Source organism: Grus americana, chromosome 21, assembly GCF_028858705.1.
Source record: "Grus americana isolate bGruAme1 chromosome 21, bGruAme1.mat, whole genome shotgun sequence".
Taxonomy (NCBI): domain Eukaryota; kingdom Metazoa; phylum Chordata; class Aves; order Gruiformes; family Gruidae; genus Grus; species Grus americana.
The window spans coordinates 8,152,243-8,169,880 of NC_072872.1; the positions used below are offsets into that span (position 1 = coordinate 8,152,243).

Here is a 17,638-nt window from a genome sequence, read left to right on the forward strand (position 1 = left end):
CACCCAAAATCTAACACATTGTTTCTTCTACCACCATTTCCTTTGACATCAGACTTTTTCTTTCATTACAGCTGCTAAATAGATTATTCATGAGGTCTGTCACCAATACCGAAGCATCACTCTCATTGTTGCAAGAACCTCATTGGTGTCACACAGATTTTAAGCCTATACCCATATCTGATTATCTGTAGAAACAACCTTTCAGTGGGTCTTTTTATTGAGTAATTTTGCTCGTGAGCTTTGAAGGACTAATTTTAGTTTCATGACAATAACAGTAAGGTCAAGTTGTATTTCTGTACTGCTTTTCACATCACCAGACATTCCAGGGCATTGAAATACTCACCGTTAGAAGACGGGCAGATGTAGGACAGCATGGTTGTCATCAGTGAATGGCCACATCCCCCGTACAGCCAGCTGATTGGTGATGAAACTCAGTGGAACTGAAGGTTGTTCCTAAACAATAAGATGGTCTCTGCTTTTTTCTTTTTAACCAGTTGCATTACATCTAGAGTAATGCCGAGAGGAGCACTGAGGTTGATAAGCGGTGCAGTGTGCAGTTAGGGCAATCTAGAGGATTCTGCAGTGCAACGATTATTTGCCTATCAGCAATGCGATAACCAGAAATTAAGGAGGCTTAGTCAATACTGAAGAAGTAGGGTGAGTAGATGGCCTCATTGCAGATGCTTCAGCTCTAATCAAAACTAAACCCCAGCTGCTGAATTTGCCCAAAATCCCTGGAATAAACATGGCCTGTGGCGAAGATCTAGCACATCTGTGCGTTTTAGTGACATCTAGCCAATATCCCTGGAAACTCTTCCACAGCAGGACTTACCCTTCCGAGCTGGACTCAGAAGGCAGGCTGCCTGGAGGTTTGCCCAGATGATGTCTGGCCAAGGCGGGTTCAGCTGAAGGCAGGGCAGAGATGGAGCTGTGCTGTCCCACCGCCCGCAGCCTCCTGTGGTCCTGGGCAGAGGGAGGCCCGGCGCCCGTGCCCGAAGGGCTCCGTTTGGCAGCGCGCAAAGGCAGCGACGCGTACAGGAACGGCTCTGATTTTCTCTGACAGCCCTGGCCGTTAATCAATGCCATGTAAAAACTATTGATCGGAATATTAGACTGTGGAACGTGCATACGTGTACCTAGTTGGTGATTCTGCTCGCACGGATGCCGTATGGTATTTCTTGTATCAGAACTATCGCGACCTGAAAATGTTCTGTTTCATTGGCGTTTCATGCCTGTTGCCAGTCCCTGGTAACTGAGTTTAGCAACTGAAAAGGCAGAAGGAAAAGATTACCTGTGTTTTTATGATTTCTTTTGGAATATGAGGTCAGTCAGATGTGGGTTCAACTTCAAAGTAAATTAAAATTTAACCAGAACTGGCCTTATTGTCCCATAGAAGAAATTAAATTAACAGTGTTCAGTGGCAAAGTGTCTTTACGCTTTACTTGTATCATTTGAAAATTTTCATAGGTCGTGCTCCAAAAGACCTAGTTTTGCTTTTCAACTCAGTTGGAATTCCTGTTTCTTAAGTGCAAAAGAGGCTAATCATAGAGTAGAAAATAATTTGACTTGCTAATACTAGGAGAGAAAACATTTACAGCAACCACAAGTATTTTCAGGATTATGGAGTATATCATACTTATGAAAGCTAGTTTCTGGCGACATGTTTGAGTAAGGAGGGTTGCACTTTTTAGCAGAGGAAACATTTGTAAGCTGTAGCAGGCAGTTCTCTGTATTTTTCAAAAGCTGGAGCAAAAAAATGTTGGCAAAGGAATCAAAATCCTCTTCTTCAGTAAAGTCTGCCACCAGGTTTCTTAGGCATGAACTCAGGAAAATCTTTATTAGGCATAAAAAAAAAAAAAAAAAAAAGAGGAGGAGATGTGTCTTTCACACAGAAGGTGTATTCTGAGGATATAGAAGAGATGTAGTATGTATACCTTAAGTTGAGCCTTGCTTTTTCAGCTATTCTTCCCTGATGGTTTCTATTTGGCAGCAAGAACTGTCTTCCATGCTGCAGTGAAAACTGTAATTTTTGTTGGGTGCTGTTTCCCCCCCGATTACATCAGAGGTCAGTCATTAATATGCACTGTGGGAGTCCCTCTCATTTCTGCATGGTCCACAATGAGGCGGTTGTTGGACTTGTTATCATAGTGGAAACTACTGTGCAATGAAAGCACAGTCATGCTGCCTCATGTTTAATTGAGAGATGGCAAATCTGTTCCCAAAATACTTCAACTACTTGTATTGTATGACAAATGTGTTTTTCTTTTCCCCTTCATCTGTTTCCCTCCTCCCTTTTTTCCTTTTTGGATGAAAAAAAGCTCCGTGCTCCTTACATATGAATGTTGCAGCTTAGCAATTGACTCCTTTGGAAAAATCCCCGCACGTTATTACCCTCTGAGCCTACAGTTTTTCACTCTTGAGCTTCCTATCTCTTATGTATTTCAGGCTCCCTGGGACTGGCTTCTTTTTTCTTTTTTTTTCTTTTTTTTTTTTTCCTTTAGCGTGTTCAGAACTGGTTGTGTAAGTTACAAGTTGCTCCTCAAGCTGATTTCGTGTTCATGGGGATGTTTGGCATCGTCATAGGCGTGTTCTGGTAGCACCTGGTCAGCAGGGATGCCTTTACGCCTCTGGAAGGTGAGACAGGCCACCACTGGAGAATTGCCCTCAAATACTTTATACGTCTGGATATAACTGTATCCTGTATATATAAGGCCTGGTTCTCAGCTTATTTACCCGGAATCTTTCTTTACCTACCACAGCTCTGTTGGCTCTTCATAGTAAGAGTTCATGTTATGAAATGCTGGAGCCTACTGAAAGGTGCTTCCAGATCATCACCGCTTGTCTGATGGGAGTGCTTCAGAATTACTTTGGGTATTGCTCATTTTTTCATCAGGAGTAGTTGTTCAGTCCATGCATAATTTTCAGATTGGTAGAAATTTTTTAACATTAAATTAATAAATTAGACCATCTCTATACTAGTTTTACTCCTATCAGGTAGAATTTCCAGAATTGGAACTGGAAAGCTCAGCGGAGTTTTTGGTCAGTGCTGGTCACCTGCTCAAAGCTTGCTGTTTTCCAAGCCCGTTTATTCACCCATCTCGGTTGCTTGCCACTTCTTTTGCCTCGTTCCCTCTATTAAATCTGATTCTGCATTTCAGTGCACCTCTTTTAGAGGTGCTACTCTGAGACTTCCCTGTTAGAATAATATTTTGGTGCATAAGTAAGCACTGTTTGCAGTTCCTTGAGGTGCTGTCCCTTTCAACAGATAGGGTATCTTTTGTTTAGTGTTGAAAAAGTTGGGTACTAACAAACATGCCTTTTTTTTTTTTTTTCCCTGTGAACTACAGAATTGGAAGGAAATAATAATCCATGCTGAGTTTCAATTAATGGCTGAAATTGTATGCTACAAAGCTGATGCGCTAGCTGATGGGAATGCTTGTATTTTTGTTAATTCAGGATTAATTTGTGATTAATAACTATGGATTTATTGTGGTGTGGCTACAACTAACTTTAAATGTAATTTCATGCAAACCATTTTTGCTTTACATAATGAATCATAATTTTCTTACTGACTGGTATTTTGGAATATTACTTTAACGTTTTACCCAACTTTCTGTTAAAAATAGAGTTTTCTTGGCAACTAAACCCCCTATATTTGGAAGCAATATCAATTCTGCTTCAGTTCGCCGTGAAGCATGTGAATATCAGTTCATCACATTCAATTCAAATAGGGTATTCTAATATGCTAATGAGCACCCCAATTAATGTGGCAAAAACTTTGAAGATACGTTTGTTTCCTAGTAGCTTTCAGGGAAGAAAACTTACTGAAACTTACTTTCCTCTTCATCTCAAACCCTAAGAGTGAAAATGCTCTTTTTTAGTTAGAGGGAAATTTCATTAATGGTCTTAGTGCACTGGGAAGTTGGAACTAAATATATACGTATTTCACGTTCCAGATACAGGAAATACAAGATCTAAGAGCCCAGTTCTGATCACTCTCTGTTTAAATGGTTTATGATGCCTGAATAATAATGTTCACTGAAGTCCAGCGTATGATGTTAAAGTATTATACTGTGTATGATAAAGACTGTAAAATCTGTGAAGGGCCCCGTTTAGCAGTAACAATCTGAAGAGGTAAGTGCATCCCAAAGACCGAGTCTGTTGTCTTCAGTGGAGTTCCGTGTGAAAATGTCTCTCTGGATTTAGCACTCACTTGGATGATCCTGGAATCCTCTAGCCAGTTCTAATATAGATAGTTAAAAAAAGTTGTTGAAAACCCACAGATGGTTCAGTCAGGAGTCTTTAAAGGGTTGAAAACACACATTTGAGTGAAAGATATTCTATCCTATGTAGCTCATTCAAGAGGTTAAGAGGTGACATCCTCAAAAATTGAAAAGGGAGAGATGTTGAATGCGGAAGGTAAAAAGGAGGCAGAGGCTTGCCAGGGAGAGAGGAGACAAAGGGGTTTATAATTCCCCCATTAGCACTTGCTGTGGAACTCTGGGCTTTGTGCGTGCGTGTGAGTAGGGGGGTTGTACAAGCCCTGTTCCCTTAACAGAAATCGCTGCCGGGCAGAAGCGCAGTAGTGCAGTGTAACCGCGTACCAAGGGTTGCTGGCCACTGCTGGAAAATCTGAAAATAGGGGGTTTTTCAGCCTAAAAGATAAGCTATGTACCACCTTTTGATCTTGAAGATGGAAGTAATTCAGAGGAGTCCTGTGGTCTGAGTAAGGCAGGAGGTCATATGGAATTAGCGCAAATCCTCTTTTCTGTCCTTAAAATCTATCAGTGACGTATCTATTTGCAAATCTGCTGCTTTGTTTACGATACATCTCTGTGTGGCTGTGTAGGAGCTCCCTAGTGCAGCAGACCAGCTTGGCTCAGGAAATCAGTCGTCGAGGTTTTACAGTCAGAAGGCAGATGCTGCAGTGGATAAGAGAAACTAGTGACGTATGTGGGTTTTGGTTTTGTTTAAGAGAGCAGCTTGCATATTTTTTTCTGTTCACCCCTGAGTTACTTCTCTTGGCCGCCCAAAGAATGTTTCAGAATAATCACTACAATTATAAAGCTATAACATCAAACCTTAAAAAAACCAAGAATTTAAAGATTTTGTAAATGTAAATAATATACTATTGTGTAGCATATTTTTTGAGTCTCAAAAAGAACTCAAGTTCTTGACTTTGCAGCAAGCGAGGAGAGACCGATTGGAAAGACGTCAGTCATAACTGAACCTGGTTAGCAGTGCCTGTGTTTGGAGTGCAAACTATGGCGGTGCTTCTACAAATTACCCTGCTCTGGGTTTGTCCATTTAATGGGGGGAAAAAATCCCCATTCATAGTTAATATCGGTGTTTGTGAGGTTAGAAGTTCTGGTGAAGGTCCTTTCTTCAGACAGGAACTGTAATGGCAATATTGCAGATGGGAGTCTCTTTCCTCTCTGTTCTGCCTTTGGAGTGAGGAAGAGGAGGAGGAGGAGGCAGCTTTCCTCATGAAGGTGATCAGCTAAGACCCAGGGTTCATTTTCCAGCTCTCTTAGCAACCTCTTTATTCTCTCTATGGCCGTGTGTCTCGTCTGTAAGGCTCTATAAGCCATTTCCCCTGCGATCTCTTTGTAAATTCTTTGAAGAAGGAGCTCTCTTCTAAGCAGAGCTGGTTGATCAGATTGAATAGGAGCTTTCAGCACTAGTATCGCAATAATGATAACAACTGCATTTCATAAGAATAAGCGTGTTGCAAACACAAGTACATCAGAATGCGGTTTGACTGTGGGAATTTCACTGTATACAAGCCCAAGGGAAAGCTGGTCAAAACCCAGTTTTCTGACTTTGGGGAATTTTGTAAAAAATAATAATAAATATAAAAATACCATTAATTTTGTCATCAAAAGACTTAAATTTCAAAATTTTTTATGGCCAGGAAAGCGAAGGAGGAAAAGGGACAATTAATATTGAAATGAGTGGAGTGTTTGGTTCTGAAAATAGAAAAATGAAACATATTCTTGGTTTCTGAGATCTGACATCCGCTCAGCTCCGATCCCCCGCATTTACTGGCCCTGTGACAGAGAGGGAAGAGTCAAAGTGGAGCTCCAGCTGTGCTGACCTGGTCCTGAGGTGGAAACGTGGCCGAGGCTCTGTTAGAGGGGGGGGCTTGTAGAATCCCATCTGTACAGCAGGGAATAGCTGGAGGAAGCCCTAAGAGTCCTTACGGCGAGGCTCCCTTGGAAGATTGGCCTCTCTGGCTGATCCGTAAATGAAGTTGGAGGAAATGTGGCAGTTTCTTAGCAGAACTGCACCCGGCAAGCAGAATTCTGCCGTGAAATCACTGAAATGCGTGTCTGAATGAAGCATTTTGGATTCAGCAGACGATCATTTTCCGGTTAAAAGTGTTTTTCTGAAAACTTTTTAGGCTACTCCTGTGCTCACAGACTTTTTTCTTATTTAGTTTTCTTTCAGTGCATTCTGGTAAACATGTCTCAAATTATTTTGTTTTGGCAAGTGATGGAAGAGGAAGGGATGTTTGAAGAATATTTTTAGCTTGTGCAAGCCAATATCAAACCTGAAAATGGATGCATGTTGTTACAGGTTTAATAATGGAATTGACTTGTAATCCTCAGAAGTGTAATAATTTGTTGCTGGAAAATGAAGCTTAAAAATCCTTACAGGATTAAGGATATTTACTTCGGGGAGGGGGGATTGTTTGTTTGTCCCAAACACAAACGCTCCCTTCCTATCCTCTGGACTAATTTGATTCCCAGTCTTTTGTAGGCACTGAGCTCAACAGTGCTGCAATTACACTGAAGGTGCTAAGCATGAAACATTTGATGTGATATTTTTAACTGGATGCAGTCATCAATTCTGGCTAGTAATGTTAACTCCTTCAACTTAAAAATTTTGCCTTTATTCTATGTACATACCGTTCAAATCTTCTTATACGTGTGTTTGGGTTTTTTCTCCTACCTTATACAACTGAAGAAGTTGAGGCATAGGAAAACCAGCGGCAGTTCTGCTAATGCTTTTGTGGAAGAACCACACAAATCATTATTTAAAAAAAAAAAAAAAAAGGAAAAATAAATAGTGACTACCCTCCGAATTTCTTACAACCTGAATAGTATGAAATTAAAGAAGCATTTTAGGACTGCATTTTTAAGTGCTTGGGTTTCTTTTTAAAGAATGATGTTATAATACTTCTTGCATTAATGTCTTTCTGTCTAGTTTATGAGATGTTGCGTGGACTAGAAGACAGCGTCCAGCTTTTCCCTGGCTTTCTCTTTGACCGTTGTCACACTATTGCAAACCAGATCCCCGTCCTGGGGAGTTCAGTGAAACAATATCTACACTGTGGTGGAGAGCATAGCTTAAAATGCTCTCTGTGTAAGCATGTAGGACACGTTAGTCTTAAAGTAGTATTGCAAACTGGTGATGCTTTTGTTATGCCTGAAAAGGTACATTGCTGAGATGTAGCTGGAAGGCCACATCAGCCGCGGCTTCTGTTGTGTGATGCGTTGAACCCAAGAAACCCAAATACCAGGCAAAGAGTTCTTGCCAAGCTTAAGTCGGATTTTACCTTAATTTCTCTTTCATTTCCTCTACAAAATATACTGAGCCAGTTAAAACAATAAATGGTTACAGGGAACAGGAACACCTCTTCTGTGTTTTCTTCCCTCGTTCCGTTATTGAAAGACAACCGCTACAGTAACCCTGACCCAGTATAACATGACAGGCCTGCAGTTAGCTTCCATCTCATCCTTCGATAGCACTGACTATTGTGCAAGCAGTATGAGTATCTTTACCTCACTTCTACCTGAGTTCTGTAGGTGAGGATTACCTTTTTTTCTGCCACTACTTCTATCCTTAAAGCATGTGACCTAGGCTTTATGAAACTTTGACCCAAGAAGAGATTAACTAATGTTCACGTGAGTATTTCAGTGTGTTTTGTTCTGCTGTTTCCCCTTTTAGGTGACAGCGAGATTGTAAATAATATGTACGAGACCGACCCTGATCTCCTTGCTGGCGAAAGTGCAGAGGAGGAAACAGAGGACAGTATTATGTCCCCCATTCCTGTCGGACCTCCATCACCCTTTCCCACCAGTGAGGACTTCACTCCCAAGGAGGGCTCACCTTATGAAGCTCCCGTCTACATTCCTGATGACATTCCAATCCCACCAGATTTTGAACTCAGAGAATCTTCGATTCCAGGGGCAGGGCTAGGGATTTGGGCCAAAAAGAAGATTGAAGTTGGGGAAAGATTTGGACCCTATATGACAGTACAGAGGAGCACATTAAAGGAAACAAACTTTGGATGGGAGGTAAGCGTGTGGAATGTGATAATCACATTCATTTGTCTTCTGTGCAAACTGTTCATAAAGCTAGACTGAGTCCTGACCGGCCTGGGGACAGAAGTCGTGACTTTGCTAATGCCGTATTTCCCTGCGTTATTTTGCGTCCCTGATTACACACAGTATTTAAAAAGCGGCAGAAATCCTTTTTGAGATAGCTTCTTGGGCTACGAATACTGCTCTAGCACCATTTTAGAAGGTTGGTTTTAAATGATGTTGGGTCACTTCTTAAAGTGCTTGTCATTTTCAAATTGTGTTCAGAACTTGTCACAATGGAAGAAATGTGATTAGTCGCATCATGTTTTGTAGTTGGGTGTGTTACCTTTGACTTCCAGTCCATGTTAGCTGTGCAGGTGTTATTAACTGGTCATAGAAAAATAGCATGTACCCATTAACACCCTAGGTGTTCTTGAGTTCTTGTTCTGCAGCAAAGATAAAGAAATGTGAAAGTCATTTTTCCCTAAGAGCTAAACAAAAACCAATCTTCAATAGGAAAACCACCGCTATCCCAGAACTCATATCTTTCTCCCTGCTTTTCTGGGACTGTCCCAGAAATCATCTTAGTCTCTTCTGCTCCTCTAGTCTTGATTTGAAAATATCCATACCCCTAAGTGTTATCATAAATTATAGCAGATTCTGTGAACAGTGAAATGTAGCCTAGGATTTATACTCTGTGTCCACAGTCCTATCCCAGTGCATCCAGTGTCCGTTATATGACATATAATTGCTCCTCTATGGTAGCCCTAATGTGCACCCCAACACTACGGTACCCCTGCTGCACATCGATCGGATCTGCTGTCTTTGGTCTTGAGGAACAGGCTGTATCTGGGGCAGCTGGTTCAGAGGGCTTTGGCTGGCCAGGACTCACATGCTCTTTGATAGGCTTGCCCTGACCCTCAAAAAAATCTGGAAGCTGAATTTTAGCTCCCTTTTCCTCTGGATGAAGCAGGAACTTGGCCTGTTTTCTCCATCAGCCACTACTGATGTGAAGCTGTGGTTTAAAAACTATTGGAGTACAGAGGTGGGAAGCAACTAAGGGACACAACAGTAAGACTTACCAAGTGGGCAAGCCAACAGTGCAAACACAGAAGCCTTGTTTTCCTAGAAAACGAGGTCAAAAAGGCCAAACTTAAGCATTAACATTTTAAATTGTGTCTGATTATATTTACACTCTTGATTGTGAAGTCTGAAAAATCAGTGAGCAGTTAGATTCTGTGAAGCCCAAAGAAGTATGTCCAGATGTTTTTGTTTACTTTTTTAATGTGTCGAAAGTGCAGGAAAAAGCAAAAAACACTTGCTATAAAAACAAAACTCAATCTTGTTTTGTCGTTCTGCAGTAGGAAATGTCTGAAGAGCTAAAACTGGAGTTCAGTTGAATGAGTCAAGAGTTTCCTTTTCTCTCTCTCCTAATGCAGGGAAAGAAGGGAAATTCAGCTGAGAGGTTTGATTCCCCCCCCCCGCCAAAGGCATTCCTCAGAAGTTCATCTTTGTGTTAGCTGCTCTCCATGTGAATATCATTACAGAATATTTGATTAGTATTCTGTATTAGCTTCAAAACGTGGGTTTTTTTGGGAAAAAAAATCCCTGTTAATATACTGGAAATCCTTTTCTGTTTCAGGGAGGCCGTAGCTATGAGGCAGCTTGAGATTACCTAATGTACTGGTCACATTAAGGTCTCTGAAAGAAAGCACAATTTTCCTCTAGGAATACGCGATATTGATTATTTGTAGGCTGCAGTGTTGAAGTGGCTACTACAGAAAGGTGAATTCTCTTTTTCTGAACCTAGTATTTATAGGTGGCATTTGGTTGGTTTGGGTTTTTTTAAAGGCACTGATTTTTTTTGGAACAAAGTGCTATCCTCCTCGGCTGCTAGAAGTCAGACCGAATTTGAGTAATGGAGATTTTTTTTTTTCTATGACCTTGGCAACACTTTGTCCTTGTGTTTTATATTTCTGATAAAAGTTTGTGTTTACATTCATGTTTTTAAGAAATTTTCCCTATATCCATTCTGCACTGAATGCCAGGCCTGATATAAGCCGTATCTATTAACTTCAGTCTACGTTGACTTTGCGATACTGTTTATTTTTGTAGTGTAATTGAACAAACTTTCTTCCTCTGTGATACTTCTCACATTTCAGCGGCATTCTTTTGTTCTCTGATTTGGCAGGTATGCTTCATACCTGAAAGGAAGGACTATTTGTCCTCCATCAGATGTCCTCAAACACTGTCTGAGACCCACCCTGACACTATCTCTTTTGACCTTGCTTATATTTGCAGATACCTCTTGAAGTTTTCCACTTCCCAGGATGTTTAAAGAAAGTTCAGAAATCCGGTTTTAGTCACTCAGTACCTCCATCGTTTCACTTGGGAACAGTGTCCACAAATACCTTCATGTGCTAAACGGGAATTCTTGTAATAAATACTATCTCTGCCTGTGTGTTGGTTTCTGAGCTGTTTCCTTTGAGCGTAACTTTGGAAAAGCCTTAAAGAGATGTTCTAGGTGGCTTTACATGATGTGACTTGTGCTAGAAAATTATAACCTGGGATATGTTTCCATCCTCTGTTGATAGAATTGAGTAGGCAGACAATGGCAGCAACAGGAAAAAAGAAAAGAGGAGGAGTTTTTTGTCACCCTATAACTTGTTCGCTAGACTTTTGCCTCTGTGTTGTTTCTTACAGATCCAGTTTTTGTCATGTACCGTGAGAAGTGTTCCTTATGCCGTTTGGCATTATTTTTGACCGTACTTTTCTCTAACTTGTAGTTTTGACTTGCAGTGACTTGAAGGTTGAAGGCTGCTGTAAGACTTCTTACAGGTAACTCCTTATTGCTGGCTGGTTGAGATACTGCTATGATACTTGAATTGCCTATTCTACTAGTTACATTAGTATTTTTACTTCAGGAAAGATAACTGCTCTTCACACCCAATCTTCTTTATTCATATTACATATTTCTCAGGTCATTTCCTATAGTTCATAGTCTTGATAATGCCACTTCTGTGGACACCCACCCCACCTCCTCATCCAAATCCTGAAAATCTGGTGTTTGGGTTTTTTTTTTTTTTAGTAGGCATCTGTTCCTTAATTTTAATTGAGTTTTTGCCTTTTGCACAAAAAGTTCTTTCCCTTCATTGCAGGAGATTTGTTGTCAGACTTTGACTGAACCAAGAGTGCCACTAGAAGTGGCAATACCTAAGAATGCTTTACGCCACACTTTGAAGTGAGCGTTCATTAGCAACATCCCAGTTTTGCTAGGAACCGTTGTTTATGGTGTTGTATAGGGCGCGTCTTTGTGCTTACAGATGTGTATGTGGCTTCTGAACACAGTCAGTAGGCAAGTTTCTTAGTACCTGGGGACTTGTGCACATCTGTGATGGGCCCCAGTCGCTGCAGAGAGCGTGTTGAAGTAGGCTCTTTAAGGGTAGGTGTGTAGGAAGGCATGGTTTCATTGCTGTTCTGTGGATTTTTTTTTTTAGGTAAAGCTTAAGCATGCTAATTCAGAATATTAAAATACAATACAAATTTAAAAATTCTTCAGTTTGTACTTCACAATTAAGATCTGATTTCTGGAATTAAAAAAAAAAAAAACATTTTGGGGGGCTGGAAAATGTGCTATTAAGGGTTTTGATTTGAAAATGGATCTCTCTTATCCAAGGCATTAACACTGCAGAAATGGCTTTCTCTTTTCACACTTCAATCATACCAGATTTGTGAAAATTGAAATGAAACAAAACAGTTAACTGTATTTCTTCAAAGTCCTCGAGAAACACAGGCTCCTGTTCGGAGGTAGAGGCCAGGTCTTTTTTCATCTAAACTGTTTGATCCAGACCTGGCTCTGATGTAAAACATCTAGCTCCAGGAGGTAAAAGAAGAATGCTATTTGCTGAAACTTTCACCTTTACTCATTATTTCCCCTAATAGCCTAAAACATCGTAGGGAATACAGAATACCATGTCTTACTTGCCATATCTTGAAGAAAAGAGATGTAATTTTTTTTATTATAGATGCTTTTCCTTTTAGCCAGACAGGAGGGACTAGTTTAACACTGGGTGAATACACATCCTGCTTTATCTGCAGCAAGTCTTTGCTATCTTGTTTCTTTATATGTTTTTCCTCCAATATTTCCTTTGTGGAATATGTTTTAAAAAAAAATTCTTTAAATTAATTCATACCTATTATTCAAGGTTTGTGTTTTGGTTTTTGGTTTTTTTTTTTTTTTTAACATGGATGGCAGTGAGTGATTCATGCTCATTTCATAAAAATAAATGAGATGTGTCGCTCTTCCGGCCCCCACCCCCTCATAGAGATGATTCAGTAAGTGCTTGTTTAGGATGGTGTGCCCTGTTTTCCCTCTGTGCCTCATTCCCTGACACTACTGTGCTGATCATGTTTATCTACCTTTTTTTCCTTAAAAGACACCACCCAAACTGAAAGCCTTGTGATTATTTAGTGTGACGTGATTGCATTTCTGCTCTGCTCTCCCGATCCTATTACTTCCTTGCCTGCTGACACAGAACATACCATTCAGAGTACCCCAAATAAATCACAGCGTGTTTTCACTTTATTGCCTCTGGGACCTTAAAAAAAAAATAAAAAATTGCGTAATGATTTTGATCACTTTGTTGAGTAAATAATGATATTTATCATAGCACTGTTTATTTTGCTAATGGAGAGAAGAATGGGAATCACATCCTGGAGGGAAATTTAGCAACTGAATGCTAGGGAATTTGGAAGCAGGTATGCTTTTAGATCAGTTTGCTTCACAGGGTAAATACCATTAATAAAATATGGTTATTAGTTCCTTTGTTTTAATTTATATTTGAAGAGAGATTATTTGCTGAAACAGAAGAGACTTCTCTTACGCTGAAGTGTAAGAGGCAGGCGGTGGCTTTACATATCAAAACATAAGTGCTTTCCTCTAGTACTTTAGGTTGAAGATAGAAGCTGTCCCATGAAAGACAAATAACTATGGAAAAAATAAAAGCCGGCAGCTAAGGATGCAGCAAGCATTCTTGGCTTCACATCTGTGCCAGTGGAAAACTCTGCTGCTTTTTGAACAGGCTTTATAGTGTCAGTGATTCATAGCAGCTCAACCTCCTTGTTCCCACAAAATAGAATATTTAAATTTTGGTGTAGGGGTCTTTTTTGTTTATTTTGTGTATTTGTTTTTTAGAAATACTCATAAGCGCCAAGGAAAATTTACTTCACGTGACTGGCCTTGATTGCTGAGAGGAGAATTATATTGTATTTCCTTCAGTCTTAAAAATATTAAAATAGGAAAGAGTCTCTAAACATTCTTTTAACTGTGATGGGTTTGTCATGCTTCCCAGTTAAAAGAACATACAGCACAAATTCCCTCATTTCACTTTAAAAAGCTGATACAGTTGGTTAAAGAAGCATGCTCTTGTCTGTCTTGTTTCTTAGCAAGATGCTAAAAGGAGTACGAGTCCTTTAAATGAGCAAAGAAATCCCCAAACCTGTTTGCACTCATCTCTTGCTAACGTTCTTTCAACTTTTAGGCTGAAAGGATGTGATGACATTTCCTTGTAGTTTTTCTTCATGTGTCTTCTGATTCATTCATGTTCTCTGGCCTCTGCCTTTCCCTTTGGCTTCTGAATAATGTTACTATAACAGCCTCTATTGCTCAGGGAAAAAGAGCTTATGAATTGCTGTTTTCAAAACCACATCTAATGCCCTTGCAGGGAATGAGCAGTCTTGGAAAGTGCTGAAGAACGGTGCGCACGCGTTCCCTAGATGGAGCGTGTTATCTACGCAGAAAACGTTTCCCATGCAAGGTTACTTCACCATTTCTTCAAGTTTTGTTTGGCTAGAATAATTCTGAAAAAGAAAGAATCTGTGGGTTCATAAGGTAAACAGAACGTAAGAGCACTCTGGGCCTTCGCAGATATCCCCCTAGCCACTGGGAGTTGCTAACAGGCATCCCTAATTAGAGTGGATATATAAGTGCATGATAAAACTGCAGATAAACTTGTGCTTTGGAGTAAAACCTGGTGCTTAAATGAAAAAGAAAATCTCAAGGAGGAAAAAGAACTTGCTGAACTCTAAATATTCTAAATACTGTACGATTTTGGGCCAGTAAAGTTGCTCAACTTTGTACGTGCTAGATACCGTCCCCTTTCCAGAGAACAGCTGTGGTGAGAACATCAGCACTTTCATTTTCTCCACAGTACGTGGCCTTTGTTCCGGTGTTAGGAGAGCATCATGAGGAAGGGGAAGAGTCAGCTTCCAGGTGCTGTCAGTTGTTAGGCTGTTTCCTACGCCTGGTGTTACAGACATGCCAGGAGGCACATGCTACTGGCTTTTGAGTCAAGAAAAAGAAGCAATTAAAAAAAAAAAAAGCGGGGAGGGGTGTGGGGAACTGCTTGTTGTATCAAAGGCAAAACCCCATTCTCTACAACTAAATCTGCTGAGGGGGTTAATTTGTTAATTTTAACCCTGGATAAAAATGAAAAATGCACCTTGTGACATCCAAGTGAAATGACTGAAATTTGTACCATTTATCGATGTTTCACCAGATGCTTCAATGTCAGGGTTAAAAGAGTAAGTCTTTTTTAGGCCCAAGAATGCCAAGATATCTTGCTCTATCTTAGGCACTTCTCTAAAACATGGGTATATAAGGAATTAAGAAAAAAAAAAAAGAAGAGACAGGGGAAGGGAATGACTAAGAATACCTCCTGATTTTTCTCCTTTATTTCCATAAGGGGTAATAACTCATGAGCAATCCGGCAGAGGGCACTTTCTTTAAATAGAACATTCTGATTCACAAGCAGAAAAAGGAAATAAATATTTTCTTTTCGTCTTCAAGAGACATCCATGAATACCAGCTTCTGAAACAGTATTTTATCATCCACACTTAAAAAAGAAAAAAAGAAAAAGAAAAAAAAGGAGGAAAAGAAAATCCCACGAATAGCTCAGTGGTGACCACAGGATTTGAAAAATAGCTCTTCTCGTTGTCAAAAGCCTCGCAGAACACAGGGCAGTACTTCTTCCTCTGGAGTGTTCACTTTCATAGAAATCCAACCTTTATTTTGTCCATTCTCAGAAAAGCCTGGCTGATGGAGCACTGGAGCACAGTAGGCTTTTGTAAAGGAAATGATCGATAAGTTAAACTATAAATATACATGGGACTTTAAAGGAGGCATCACTCTGCGGACCCTTTCAGTCTCAATTTCAGAAGGTGGAAGCAATGCAAAGTAAGTTGCTTTGCAGTTCTTAGGCTACTTCTACATGGTAATCGGGGATGTGTTTGCTGTTTGAGAGGGCAGTCCTTGTGCTACTTACTAGTAGGTAAAGTACGTGTGATAGTATGGCATCGAGGACTCCAGCATCATCTAGCGACACAGGAGCGTACGCAGGTTCTGTAGTGAACTCAGGAACTGTGTGCCGAGGTCCGAGCTGTTGCACCTTTCCTACTTACCGGTAGGCTACCCACACCTTGCTTGGACTGTGCCTTGCTGTGTGAGGGACCCTGACCGGTTGAATGCTTTAGGTGTTCACCCAGTTATTTTCCAGGGGTCCTTTTTCTGTGTAGCTTATCCCTAGCCCCTGAGTTCAGTAACCTTGTGCTAAGACGTTAGAGAAAGTCATTACTCAACTTTGAGTCAAGGCTTAAATACTCAGAGCTGGGTTGAGACTCCAAAGGTTTGTGACATTAGCAAAGGTTTGTGACATTAGCAAACCTTTCAGTGAACCTCATTTGAGTTCCTGGTTAGTCATCAAGTCTGAAGGTTTTAAGTTATATTTCTTTACCTCAATCTGTACCATGCAAAAAGTAACAAGAGTGAATTTTCCAGAGTAAAATGTTATGTTAATTACTTCTAGAGAAAGGGGAAATCGCATTCTCTGCATAATTTGGCACCGTCCTCCTCTTCCCATAGCAAATATGGAGCAGCACCGCAGATGTAGCAACTCTTACTTTGTGGGATTTAGCACTTCACACATTTTGGCACTTTGATTGCTTCTTATTTGGCTCTGGAAATGCAAGGGAGCTATGTTGTTGTACATAGAGGTGAAAATGAAAAGTTGGGTCTATCGCTCTTTCTGAAGTAGTGGGATGTAGGTGGGTCTTTGTTCTTCGCTTGTTAACATCTCATTTAATTATTCATCCTTTCCTCTCTTTGTGTGTCTCACCACAGCAAGTACTGGGACCTGTACAAAATGAGACAGTCCTTGTACTGAAAGTTTACAGTTTTGAAAGACAAGGGCTGTTTTTCATGGGAAGGTGTGAAGCCAAGTTTGAGTCACATTTAGAAACACTAATGGAAGAAGCACGTCTGCAGGAGGAGGTCCAGTGGTCAAACAAGGTGGTGAATTGGCCGGTCGGAGCGGAAGGAGCATTTCCATGCATTTGGGTGTCTTTGGAAATTTCATTACTAATCGTGTGCTTTGTTTCTCAAGTTGTGAGGAAGGCCAGCTGCTTTGTGACGCGTCCCTGTAAAGTACCCACCTCGACTCATTTGTGCATCTCTCTTATTTCCTGGTTCTCTCTGTCCTCTCTGAAAGCAAACAGATAACAAGATCATCTGAGGCACAGCCCTGAGTGGAAGCTGGTTAGCGTAGTCGGGTTCCAGACTGGTAACAGGACGCTGTGACCATTTAACGTGTTTGCATTGATCAGAGACATGCACATTCAAGTGGGATGTGTAAATAAAGGAGAGGCATCTCTCTCACGAGGAAAGTCAATCTGTGTACACATCAGGAAGCACAGACTCGAGAGCGGTTCGTCAGAACTTGCCATCACTTACTGTCTTTGTCCCAGAAATGCACAAAATGTGTTTAAAAAAATTAAAGTGCTTTTCAGTGAGGAGAATTCTCACCTGGCTGTCCTGCTCGTGCATGCTCTTTACTGGGGCTTATTTAGGCAGCTCTTGGCAACGTGTTGCTAGTGCAGTAAATCTCCAGTGCGTCCTGGAAGCAATGCAAGGTCTAGAAAATGATGCAGTCGTTCAGAAGCCCTGATCTTTAAGAATCACCTTTGTCCTTCATGTATTTCATAGCCTTCCTGGTATAGAAAGCGCAGCATTCAGCCCCCTCGTGCCTGCATTCGTACAGAGGCAGTTCAGCACACAGACCTGGGTTATTTTCTTCCTTTTGATCTGATTAGCGAGCAGTATGTTTCTTCGCTTTCCGATAATGCCTGGGCAAGTCATTGCTTTAATTGTACATCTTATTGTGTCATCCCTGTTCAACCACGTTCAAAAATACCTACATTTCACCCTTGTCCCCCACCTCCCTTTTCCCATTTAGATCTCGCTGAAGTCCATTCTACCTTATCAGCACAGTAATTT

General features: G+C 40.7%; 1 protein-coding gene across 3 annotated transcripts in view; it reads left to right on the plus strand.

Annotated features, from left to right (window-relative positions):
- Window positions 1-17,638, plus strand: part of PRDM16 (PR/SET domain 16) — a 346,792-nt gene that overhangs the window by 120,871 nt on the left and 208,283 nt on the right. For all 3 annotated transcript variants that reach the window (XM_054801016.1, XM_054801018.1, XM_054801017.1), the window contains exon 2: window positions 7,954-8,303. In XM_054801016.1, the coding sequence (XP_054656991.1) occupies window positions 7,954-8,303 (350 nt within the window). The remainder of the gene's footprint in view (window positions 1-7,953; window positions 8,304-17,638) is intronic.